Source organism: Cricetulus griseus, chromosome 2 (genome assembly GCF_003668045.3).
Source record: "Cricetulus griseus strain 17A/GY chromosome 2, alternate assembly CriGri-PICRH-1.0, whole genome shotgun sequence".
NCBI lineage: Eukaryota > Metazoa > Chordata > Mammalia > Rodentia > Cricetidae > Cricetulus > Cricetulus griseus.
The window spans coordinates 83,724,054-83,736,836 of record NC_048595.1 but is presented as its reverse complement, the minus strand read 5'-3'; the positions used below and the strand labels follow the sequence as shown (position 1 = coordinate 83,736,836).

At 50.0% G+C, this 12,783-nt stretch overlaps 2 protein-coding genes across 2 annotated transcripts; both read right to left on the bottom strand.

Annotated features, from left to right (window-relative positions):
• Window positions 1–4,279: 4,279 nt before the first annotated feature.
• Window positions 4,280–5,730, bottom strand: LOC118238168. Its single transcript, XM_035438685.1, has 4 exons — window positions 5,580–5,730; window positions 5,249–5,350; window positions 4,950–5,150; window positions 4,280–4,689 (listed from the first exon to the last, which is right to left on the bottom strand). Exons 1-4 carry the CDS (start codon window positions 5,728–5,730, stop codon window positions 4,280–4,282), a joined length of 864 nt encoding a protein of 287 aa, XP_035294576.1.
• A 2,720-nt stretch (window positions 5,731–8,450) lies between these two features.
• On the bottom strand, window positions 8,451–9,901 carry LOC118238167. The gene is made up of 4 exons (XM_035438684.1): window positions 9,751–9,901; window positions 9,420–9,521; window positions 9,121–9,321; window positions 8,451–8,860 (listed from the first exon to the last, which is right to left on the bottom strand). Exons 1-4 carry the CDS (start codon window positions 9,899–9,901, stop codon window positions 8,451–8,453), a joined length of 864 nt encoding a protein of 287 aa, XP_035294575.1.
• Window positions 9,902–12,783: the final 2,882 nt, after the last annotated feature.

Below are 12,783 nucleotides of genomic sequence, written 5' to 3'. Positions count from 1 at the left end.
GAAAGAAAAGAAAATGGGTAAACAACTAATAGAAAATAAATGAATACATAGTTGGAAAAAAACAAAGGTTTTAAAGAGAGAGTATTATTAAATCAAAAAGCCACGTGAAGAGAGGTGAATATACAGGAAATTTGGATCCCCTATGATGTTTTGTTGAATATAAATTTTTAAACTGATGATGAAGAAAAAAATAGATGCTCAGAAATATGGAAACTGTTAAATTAAAACAACATGATATATATATATATATATATATATATATATATATATATATCTTGTCTAAGCTTAAGAATGCAAGTAAAAATGTGTGGAGGAAAGATGGTGACTTTTTAAAATTTCTGTGAAAAAAATTGCTGTGGATTTACTCAAAATTAATAAAATCAGATTTGAACAGGAAAGACATACAAAAAACATTGACAACAGTCATGAAAAAAATAAATCAAGGAAGATTAGCAAAGCAACCCAGTCCCCCTCTCCAGTATTTGAATACCTTCTAGAACTCTTGGTCCCTCACTGCCAGACCCAGTCCTATCACTTGCCAAGTATTGTTTTCCTGGGGTAGACTCGGGCTTGTACCTTCTTCTTCTCTCTGGCCGCAGCAGCAGCGACAGGAGCAGGGGGCGGGGTGCTCACCCTGCACTTTTCTTCAAGGTGGCCCCTTGCAATGCAGTGGTGCAGTCTGACATAGGCGCCATCCAAGCATTGCCTAAGTCTCTTCTGCCAGGTCTCCTTGTCCTCTCCATTCTACCACCTGTTTGCTTAGGGGAGAAGAGGTGATCAGTGACTGGTCCCTAAGTCTTCTCCTCAAGCAAGTCTGAGATACTCCTTGACAAGGTCATGCTCCAACACTGGCTAGAAAATCGATCCAGTCCCCTAACAGTCCCCATTGCCTCTTTTGCAAGGAATACACACGCTCAAACTTCTTGGCATGTTCCCGAGCTAACACTCCTGAACCTCCAGATGCCAAGGCTTGTGCCTTCCTCTGTCACTGGCGGGAGGTGGGCTCGCCCTGCTCTTGTCTTCAAGGTGACCCCTGGCGCGGCGGTGGTGCGGTCTGCAGAAGGATCCACCCGAACTTTGCCTAGGTCTCTTCTGTCTGGGTTCCTTGTCCTCTCGACTCTGCCTTTTGTTTTCTGAGGGGAGAAATGGAGGTGATCAGTACCTGGTTCCTAAGCCTTCAGCTGAAGCAAGTCTGAGATGCCACTTGTCAAGGCTATGCTCCAAGACTGGCCTGAAGATCGCTCTGGTCCCCTAACAGTCCCCAATGCCTCTTTGGTCAAGGCCTCCACAAGCTGGAGCTTCAGGGCATGTTCACGAGCTAACTCTCCTGAACCTGCAGATGCCAAGGAAATCTCAGCAGTCAGCACAGCCACGGGCAAAGGACTGCAGACTCACTGCCGCCCCACCTCCACCAACCACCCTGGGTCGGACACCAACCTAGTTTGGAATTCCCCAGGGCACCCACAGTGTAGCCTTCCTCCCTCCTCGCCTCCCTCAGACACGTCCCTTCTGTTTCCCTAGCCCATCAGTCTGTCAAAACACTAACACCATCCAAACCCTACTTTCTCCCCCTGGAGAGACCTCAGAGCTCCTGTCGGCGTTTCCCCCACTTTCTTCTCCAATCTGCTTTACTGGCTGCTTTGTGTCGATTGGAGAAGGGCTGAGGGTATCTGGAAACTCGGATACAGACTTCCCGACTTCTGTTTCAGCCATGTCTCTTGGTCACCAGAGCCTCACCGCTATCTGCCTCTGTCTTGCTGGGAGGGCTCTGGGAAAGGATCCTGATCGCACAGTTCACTCAATTTATAGTCTGAACCAAGGACCTCCAGGAGCTTTGGCCACGCCCATGTACAGGCCACACCCACTGAACCCATGCAAACTCAATCAAGAAAATGCTTTCTCTCTCTCTGATTCTCCTCTTTCTCCTTCTTTTTTCTTTGTCTCACTTTGAGGAGGTGTACAGGCATAGAGTTGGGTTAGATTATTTCAGGTCCCAGAGGGTGTGTGAGTGTGCAGGGGGTTGTTTATATGTGTGTGTCACACCTTAGGAACCTCTCAGAGTTTTCCAGGCTCTGTGGCCACTCCCACAAACAACCATACACCCAGGGAGGCTGTAAATTTCATTGAACTGGATTATGAGTGGGACCTTCTTTCTTGACCCTGAGCCTCCATTCTCTACTAAAGTGTGGGGAGGGTGGGGCTTTGAAGTTGAAGACCACATATCAATGAGTACCCCACTCTGCACATATTACACAGAACATGGATAATTTTTTTCAAAAAATATGGATTGCTTTAAATTCCAGAAAGTGTTTCATTTGCTCTCTGTGTGTTTTTCTATGTCTGTCTGTCTGTCTGTCTGTCTGTCTGTCTCTCTCTCTCTCTCTCTCTGCCCATTTGTGTGTTTGTGTGTGTGTGTATGTGTGTGTGTGTGTGTGTATGTGTGTATGCGTGTGTGTTGGAGTGGTGTAACTGGAAACAGTGGCTTGACTATGATAGACAAATTGGACTCTTGCAGTTGGACTGAATGCATTTCTCCTGTAAGACTAAGTGTGGCAGGGAGTGGAGTATGGTGGTTTTGTACCAATGAACCTTACATGCTTCTAGAGTTCACTGCTTAGTCATCATGAAGAGAACTACTTGAGAAGGCTTAGGGGTGTGTTCATTCAGTAGCTGAGGCCATATTGCAGGGATCATGGTTTGTGAAATGAGTTGGTAGGCTTTGCCATTGCAAAATCCCCAACCAGACTCAATGACTCTCACTTTCTGCTGCCTGGAGATCAAGTGAAGTAGAACTCTGAGATACTTCTCCATCACCATGCCAGTGTGTGTGCCACCATGCTCCCCTCAGGAATGATAATGGTGTAAATCTGAAAATGTAGGCAAGCACCAACAATAGATTCTTTTCTAAAAGAGTGTCATGGGTATGAAGTCTCTTCTCAACAAGAGAACATGATCAAAGATTCTTGTGTGATACTAGAAGTAAACACAGTAGAAAGAAAGAGAGGATTAAAGGAAGGAAGGAGAAAAGGCTAGAAGGGAGGTCTATAGTTCCAGAAGATCACTTTGTCTGAGCAGGTCTTTCCTCTCAGCACTCCGGAGTCAGAGGCAGGCCGATGTATATGAGGAAGATCCAGCTTCATGGACATATCAAATTCCAGGCCCAGCATAGTCACCTATGGAGACCCAGTCTCAAACAAAGTAACACCAATGTCTACTGAGCCTGATGACCTGAGGCCAAGGCTCAGAACACACATGGAGGAAGGAAAGAAATGACACTCAGAAACTGGGAAATAGCCCCTATATTGCAAGCATTTAGAATGCACTCCCACTCAGCACACCCCTGCAGTGCATGCCCCCCCTCTCTTACACACACACACACACACACACACACACACACACACACACACACACACACTGGAACACACACATGCTCACACAGGCACACACAGAAACATACATACAAACCCACATAACTACAGCACACATACAGAGAAATGAATGAAATGAAATATCGCACGTTTTACTTGTAGTTAATCCACACAGACAAATAGTGTACAACCATAAACACTTTGTTGAATGATGAATGTACACCTCAATCTTGCCATGTTGACCAATGAAATCTTGATAAAAACAAGAAGGACAAAACGATGTATGATGAAGCCTTACAAAATGGAAATGCTTGTGCATCTTCAAAATAGCAACAACATAGAGCTCTAATGAGTGGCAGGTTTAACACATCACAGATCTATAAACTACAAGGATTGACTCTCTCCCAAAGGAAAATGGAGTGAAGAGTGTGTGAGTGTTGGCCTGAGTCTCATCAATAACCCTGCAAATATGTCCCAGTTAGGTCGCAGTGCATTTGCTAGTGTGATGCAGTCTGGATTTCAGGCAGTGTCTAAGGGCCCAGCAGAAAGAGAGCAAGTTCCACCCCCACTTGGCACGAGTGACCCTGTCCGAAGGAGTGGGAGGGTGCCTGTAAGATGTCCCCAGGCTCCATTGGCTGATTACATTCTAAGAGTCGGTCCTTTTCCGGAACATCCGCTAAGCTCTTGCAGGTGGAAATGCAGTCGCCATCAACGAAGGCTCTCTTTGCACAGTCCAAGTCCCAGGGAGTCTTCCTTCCAGGAGATGGTGCAGAGACAGGCCATGCGTGATTGAGCCAGGCTCAAGGTGCTGATGTGGAGTCCCTCGGCTGCTCAGCAGGGCTCAAGACATGCTGGTCTCTGCTCTGCTGTGCTGTGCTGTGCTGTGCTGTGCTCTGCAATGGCTGACTGTCCTAAGGCCATGGGTATCTGGGCATCCGGGGCTGGTTCGCCAAGATGGTATTGACTGTGTGCAGCGCCCAGTGCAATGCGGCCCCGGCGTGCGACAGCTGCCAAGAGAGCCAGGCGCGCTGCGAGACCCTGGGCTCTGTGCTGACCGAGGGCTCAGGCAGGAAGGCCCCTCCGGGGCCCTGCAGTTCTTCCAGGGCCACCTCCAAGGCACCCATGTGGGCCCTGACTCTGGACAGCAGTGAGAGCTCCCTGGAGCAGCCGGCTTCTGCAGAATCTTGTCTGGTCCTCTTCCGAGTGTTGCTTGGAGCTGCACGGGTGTCTTGAGACCTTTCGCGCTTGATGGGCCTCACAAGAGATCTTGGGTGGGGCCTTCTATCCTTGACACGTGGTTCTGAGTGCCGGGCTTGGGAATCTGTGGCAGAGAGCGCGTCAATTACTCACTTTGGAGACCGGATTGCACTCAGCACCCACCCCTGCACCCGCACACCCACGCCAGAGGCTCCCTTTGCTTAACCCTCCCCAATGCAGGGCACATCCACCACCCTGTCTGTGCTCTCAGCTCTTTAGCACTTGAAGCCCCATGGAGCCAGGGAGGAGCTGCCCCGCCCTCCCTCTCAAGTGTTTGCTCCTGTCCTAAGGCTCTTGGGCCCTCAGTGGCCAGCCAAGACCTACCTCTTGCCCAGTGTTGTTTTGCTGGGGTCGACTGGGGCTTGTGCCTTCCTCTGTCTCTGGCGGGAGGTGGGCTCGCCCTGCTCTTGTCTTCAAGGTGACCCCTGGCGCGGCGGTGGTGCGGTCTGCAGAAGGATCCACCCGAACTTTGCCTAGGTCTCTTCTGTCTGGGTTCCTTGTCCTCTCGACTCTGCCTTTTGTTTTCTGAGGGGAGAAATGGAGGTGATCAGTACCTGGTTCCTAAGCCTTCAGCTGAAGCAAGTCTGAGATGCCACTTGTCAAGGCCATGCTGCAAGACTGGCCTGAAGATCGCTCTGGTCCCCTAACAGTCCCCAATGCCTCTTTGGCCAAGGCCTCCACAAGCTGGAGCTTCAGGGCATGTTCGCGAGCTAACTCTCCTGAACCTGCAGATGCCAAGGAAATCTCAGCAGCCAGCACAGCCACGGGCAAAGGACCTGAGACTCACCGCCGCCCCACCTCCAACAACACCCCTGGGTCGGACACCAACCTAGTTTGGAATTCCCCAGGGCACCCACAGTGTAGCCTTCCTCCCTCCTCGCCTCCCCCAGACCCGTCCCTTCTGTTTCCCTAGCCCATCAGTCTGTCAAAACACTAACACCATCCAAACCGTACCTTCTCCCCCTGGAGAGACCTCAGAGCTCCTGTCGGCGTTTCCCCCACTTTCTTCTCCAATCTGCTTTACTGGCTGCTTTGTGTCGATTGGAGAAGGGCTGAGGGTATCTGGAAACTCGGATACAGACTTCCCGACTTCTGTTTCAGCCATGTCTCTTGGTCACCAGAGCCTCACCGCTATCTGCGTCTGTCTTGCTGGAGGGCTCTGGGAAAGGATCCTGATCGCACAGTTCACTCAATTTATAGTCTGAACCAAGGACCTCAGGAGCTTTGGCCACGCCCATGTACAGGCCACACCCACTGAACCCAAGCAAACTCAATCAAGACAATGCTTTCTCTCTCTCTGATTCTCCTCTTTCTCCTTTTTTCTTTGTCTCACTTTGAGGAGGTGTACAGGCGTAGAGTTGGGTTAGATTATTTCAGGTCCCAGAGGGTGTGTGAGTGTGCAGGGGGTTGTTTATATGTGTGTGTCACACCTTAGGAACCTCTCAGAGTTTTCCAGGCTCTGTGGCCACTCCCACAAACAACCATACACCCAGGGAGGCTGTAAATTTCATTGAACTGGATTATGAGTGGGACCTTCTTTCTTGACCCTGAGCCTCCATTCTCTGCTAAAGTGTGGGAAGGGTGGGGCTTTGAAGTTGAAGACCACATATCAGTGAGTACCCCACTCTGCACATATTACACAGAACATGGATAATTTTTTTCAAAAAATATGGATTGCTTTAAATTCCTGAAAGTGTTTCATTTGCTCTCTGTGTGTTTTTCTATGTCTGTCTGTCTGTCTGTCTGTCTGTCTGTCTGTCTCTCTCTCTCTCTCTCTCTCTCTCTCTCTCTCTCTGCCCATTTGTGTGTTTGTGTGTGTGTGTATGTGTGTGTGTGTGTGTGTATGTGTGTATGCGTGTGTGTTGGAGTGGTGTAACTGGAAACAGTGGCTTGACTATGATAGACAAATTGGACTCTTGCAGTTGGACTGAATGCATTTCTCCTAGAAGACTAAGTGTGGCAGGGAATGGAGTATGGTGGTTTTGTACCAATGAACCTTACATGCTTCTAGAGTTCACTGCTTAGTCATCATGAAGAGAACTACTTGAGAAGGCTTAGGGGTGTGTTCATTCAGTAGCTGAGGCCATATTGCAGGGATCATGGTTTGTGAAATGAGTTGGTAGGCTTTGCCATTGCAAAATCCCCAACCAGACTCAATGACTCTCACTTTCTGCTGCCTGGAGATCAAGTGAAGTAGAACTCTGAGATACTTCTCCATCACCATGCCAGTGTGTGTGCCACCATGCTCCCCTCAGGAATGATAATGGTGTAAATCTGAAAATGTAGGCAAGCACCAACAATAGATTCTTTTCTAAAAGAGTGTCATGGGTATGAAGTCTCTTCTCAACAAGAGAACATGATCAAAGATTCTTGTGTGATACTAGAAGTAAACACAGTAGAAAGAAAGAGAGGATTAAAGGAAGGAAGGAGAAAAGGCTAGAAGGGAGGTCTATAGTTCCAGAAGATCACTTTGTCTGAGCAGGTCTTTCCTCTCAGCACTCCGGAGTCAGAGGCAGGCCGATGTATATGAGGAAGATCCAGCTTCATGGACATATCAAATTCCAGGCCCAGCATAGTCACCTATGGAGACCCAGTCTCAAACAAAGTAACACCAATGTCTACTGAGCCTGATGACCTGAGGCCAAGGCTCAGAACACACATGGAGGAAGGAAAGAAATGACACTCAGAAGCTGGGAAATAGCCCCTATATTGCAAGCATTTAGAATGCACTCCCACTCAGCACACCCCTGCAGTGCATGCCCCCCTCTCTCTTACACACACACACACACACACACACACACACATACACACACAGAGGCCCCGGCGTGCGACAGCTGCCAAGAGAGCCAGGCGCGCTGCGAGACCCTGGGCTCTGTGCTGACCGAGGGCTCAGGCAGGAAGGCCCCTCCGGGGCCCTGCAGTTCTTCCAGGGCCACCTCCAAGGCACCCACACACACACACTGGAACACACACATGCTCACACAGGCACACACAGAAACATACATACAAACCCACATAACTACAGCACACATACAGAGAAATGAATGAAATGAAATATCGCACGTTTTACTTGTAGTTAATCCACACAGACAAATAGTGTACAACCATAAACACTTTGTTGAATGATGAATGTACACCTCAATCTTGCCATGTTGACCAATGAAATCTTGATAAAAACAAGAAGGACAAACCGATGTATGATGAAGCCTTACAAAATGGAAATGCTTGTGCATCTTCAAAATAGCAACAACATAGAGCTCTAATGAGTGGCAGGTTTAACACATCACAGATCTATAAACTATAAGGATTGACTCTCTCCCAAAGGAAAATGGAGTGAAGAGTGTGTGAGTGTTGGCCTGAGTCTCATCAATAACCCTGCAAATATGTCTCAGTTAGGTGGCAGTGCATTTGCTAGTGTGATGCAGTCTGGATTTCAGGCAGTGTCTAAGGGCCCAGCAGAAAGAGAGCAAGTTCCACCCCCACTTGGCACGAGTGACCCTGTCCGAAGGAGTGGGAGGGTGCCTGTAAGATGTCCCCAGGCTCCATTGGCTGATTACATTCTAAGAGTCGGTCCTTTTCCGGAACATCCGCTAAGCTCTTGCAGGTGGAAATGCAGTCGCCATCAACGAAGGCTCTCTTTGCACAGTCCAAGTCCCAGAGAGTCTTCCTTCCAGGAGATGGTGCAGAGACAGGCCATGCGTGATTGCGCCAGGCTCAAGGCGCTGATGTGGAGTCCCTCGGGTGCTCAGCAGGGCTCAAGACATGCTGGTCTCTGCTGTGCTGTGCTGTGCTGTGCTGTGCTGTGCTCTGCAATGGCTGACTGTCCTAAGGCCATGGGTATCTGGGCATCCGGGGCTGGTTCGCTAAGATGGTATTGACTGTGTGCAGCGCCCAGTGCAATGCGGCCCCGGCGTGCGACAGCTGCCAAGAGAGCCAGGCGCGCTGCGAGACCCTGGGCTCTGTGCTGACCGAGGGCTCAGGCAGGAAGGCCCCTCCGGGGCCCTGCAGTTCTTCCAGGGCCACCTCCAAGGCACCCATGTGGGCCCTGACTCTGGACAGCAGTGAGAGCTCCCTGGAGCAGCCGGCTTCTGCAGAATCTTGTCTGGTCCTCTTCCGAGTGTTGCTTGGAGCTGCACGGGTGTCTTGAGACCTTTCGCGCTTGATGGGCCTCACAAGAGATCTTGGGTGGGGCCTTCTATCCTTGACACGTGGTTCTGAGTGCCGGGCTTGGGAATCTGTGGCAGAGAGCGCGTCAATTACTCACTTTGGAGACCGGATTGCACTCAGCACCCACCCCTGCACCCGCACACCCACGCCAGAGGCTCCCTTTGCTTAACCCTCCCCAATGCAGGGCACATCCACCACCCTGTCTGTGCTCTCAGCTCTTTAGCACTTGAAGCCCCATGGAGCCAGGGAGGAGCTGCCCCGCCCTCCCTCTCAAGTGTTTGCTCCTGTCCTAAGGCTCTTGGGCCCTCAGTGGCCAGCCAAGACCTACCTCTTGCCCAGTGTTGTTTTGCTGGGGTCGACTGGGGCTTGTGCCTTCCTCTGTCTCTGGCGGGAGGTGGGCTCGCCCTGCTCTTGTCTTCAAGGTGACCCCTGGCGCGGCGGTGGTGCGGTCTGCAGAAGGATCCACCCGAACTTTGCCTAGGTCTCTTCTGTCTGGGTTCCTTGTCCTCTCGACTCTGCCTTTTGTTTTCTGAGGGGAGAAATGGAGGTGATCAGTACCTGGTTCCTAAGCCTTCAGCTGAAGCAAGTCTGAGATGCCACTTGTCAAGGCCATGCTGCAAGACTGGCCTGAAGATCGCTCTGGTCCCCTAACAGTCCCCAATGCCTCTTTGGCCAAGGCCTCCACAAGCTGGAGCTTCAGGGCATGTTCGCGAGCTAACTCTCCTGAACCTGCAGATGCCAAGGAAATCTCAGCAGCCAGCACAGCCACGGGCAAAGGACCTGAGACTCACCGCCGCCCCACCTCCAACAACACCCCTGGGTCGGACACCAACCTAGTTTGGAATTCCCCAGGGCACCCACAGTGTAGCCTTCCTCCCTCCTCGCCTCCCCCAGACCCGTCCCTTCTGTTTCCCTAGCCCATCAGTCTGTCAAAACACTAACACCATCCAAACCGTACCTTCTCCCCCTGGAGAGACCTCAGAGCTCCTGTCGGCGTTTCCCCCACTTTCTTCTCCAATCTGCTTTACTGGCTGCTTTGTGTCGATTGGAGAAGGGCTGAGGGTATCTGGAAACTCGGATACAGACTTCCCGACTTCTGTTTCAGCCATGTCTCTTGGTCACCAGAGCCTCACCGCTATCTGCGTCTGTCTTGCTGGAGGGCTCTGGGAAAGGATCCTGATCGCACAGTTCACTCAATTTATAGTCTGAACCAAGGACCTCCAGGAGCTTTGGCCACGCCCATGTACAGGCCACACCCACTGAACCCAAGCAAACTCAATCAAGACAATGCTTTCTCTCTCTCTGATTCTCCTCTTTCTCCTTTTTTCTTTGTCTCACTTTGAGGAGGTGTACAGGCATAGAGTTGGGTTAGATTATTTCAGGTCCCAGAGGGTGTGTGAGTGTGCAGGGGGTTGTTTATATGTGTGTGTCACACCTTAGGAACCTCTCAGAGTTTTCCAGGCTCTGTGGCCACTCCCACAAACAACCATACACCCAGGGAGGCTGTAAATTTCATTGAACTGGATTATGAGTGGGACCTTCTTTCTTGACCCTGAGCCTCCATTCTCTGCTAAAGTGTGGGAAGGGTGGGGCTTTGAAGTTGAAGACCACATATCAATGAGTACCCCACTCTGCACATATTACACAGAACATGGATAATTTTTTTCAAAAAATATGGATTGCTTTAAATTCCAGAAAGTGTTTCATTTGCTCTCTGTGTGTTTTTCTATGTCTGTCTGTCTGTCTGTCTGTCTGTCTCTCTCTCTCTCTCTCTCTCTCTCTCTGCCCATTTGTGTGTTTGTGTGTGTGTGTATGTGTGTGTGTGTGTGTGTGTATGTGTGTATGCGTGTGTGTTGGAGTGGTGTAACTGGAAACAGTGGCTTGACTATGATAGACAAATTGGACTCTTGCAGTTGGACTGAATGCATTTCTCCTAGAAGACTAAGTGTGGCAGGGAATGGAGTATGGTGGTTTTGTACCAATGAACCTTACATGCTTCTAGAGTTCACTGCTTAGTCATCATGAAGAGAACTACTTGAGAAGGCTTAGGGGTGTGTTCATTCAGTAGCTGAGGCCATATTGCAGGGATCATGGTTTGTGAAATGAGTTGGTAGGCTTTGCCATTGCAAAATCCCCAACCAGACTCAATGACTCTCACTTTCTGCTGCCTGGAGATCAAGTGAAGTAGAACTCTGAGATACTTCTCCATCACCATGCCAGTGTGTGTGCCACCATGCTCCCCTCAGGAATGATAATGGTGTAAATCTGAAAATGTAGGCAAGCACCAACAATAGATTCTTTTCTAAAAGAGTGTCATGGGTATGAAGTCTCTTCTCAACAAGAGAACATGATCAAAGATTCTTGTGTGATACTAGAAGTAAACACAGTAGAAAGAAAGAGAGGATTAAAGGAAGGAAGGAGAAAAGGCTAGAAGGGAGGTCTATAGTTCCAGAAGATCACTTTGTCTGAGCAGGTCTTTCCTCTCAGCACTCCGGAGTCAGAGGCAGGCCGATGTATATGAGGAAGATCCAGCTTCATGGACATATCAAATTCCAGGCCCAGCATAGTCACCTATGGAGACCCAGTCTCAAACAAAGTAACACCAATGTCTACTGAGCCTGATGACCTGAGGCCAAGGCTCAGAACACACATGGAGGAAGGAAAGAAATGACACTCAGAAGCTGGGAAATAGCCCCTATATTGCAAGCATTTAGAATGCACTCCCACTCAGCACACCCCTGCAGTGCATGCCCCCCTCTCTCTTACACACACACACACACACACACACACACACATACACACACAGAGGCCCCGGCGTGCGACAGCTGCCAGCCAGGCGCGCTGCGAGACCCTGGGCTCTGTGCTGACCGAGGGCTCAGGTAGGAAGGCCCCTCCGGGGCCCTGCAGTTCTTCCAGGGCCACCTCCAGGCACCCACACACACACACTGGAACACACACATGCTCACACAGGCACACACAGAAACATACATACAAACCCACATAACTACAGCACACATACAGAGAAATGAATGAAATGAAATATCGCACGTTTTACTTGTAGTTAATCCACACAGACAAATAGTGTACAACCATAAACACTTTGTTGAATGATGAATGTACACCTCAATCTTGCCATGTTGACCAATGAAATCTTGATAAAAACAAGAAGGACAAAACGATGTATGATGAAGCCTTACAAAATGGAAATGCTTGTGCATCTTCAAAATAGCAACAACATAGAGCTCTAATGAGTGGCAGGTTTAACACATCACAGATCTATAAACTACAAGGATTGACTCTCTCCCAAAGGAAAATGGAGTGAAGAGTGTGTGAGTGTTGGCCTGAGTCTCATCAATAACCCTGCAAATATGTCCCAGTTAGGTCGCAGTGCATTTGCTAGTGTGATGCAGTCTGGATTTCAGGCAGTGTCTAAGGGCCCAGCAGAAAGAGAGCAAGTTCCACCCCCACTTGGCACGAGTGACCCTGTCCGAAGGAGTGGGAGGGTGCCTGTAAGATGTCCCCAGGCTCCATTGGCTGATTACATTCTAAGAGTCGGTCCTTTTCCGGAACATCCGCTAAGCTCTTGCAGGTGGAAATGCAGTCGCCATCAACGAAGGCTCTCTTTGCACAGTCCAAGTCCCAGGGAGTCTTCCTTCCAGGAGATGGTGCAGAGACAGGCCATGCGTGATTGCGCCAGGCTCAAGGCGCTGATGTTGAGTCCCTCGGGTGCTCAGCAGGGCTCAAGACATGCTGGTCTCTGCTGTGCTGTGCTGTGCTGTGCTGTGCTGTGCTCTGCAATGGCTGACTGTCCTAAGGCCATGGGTATCTGGGCATCCGGGGCTGGTTCGCCAAGATGGTATTGACTGTGTGCAGCGCCCAGTGCAATGCGGCCCCGGCGTGCGACAGCTGCCAAGAGAGCCAGGCGCGCTGCGAGACCCTGGGCTCTGTGCTGACCGAGGGCTCAGGCAGGAAGGCCCCTCCGGGGCCCTGC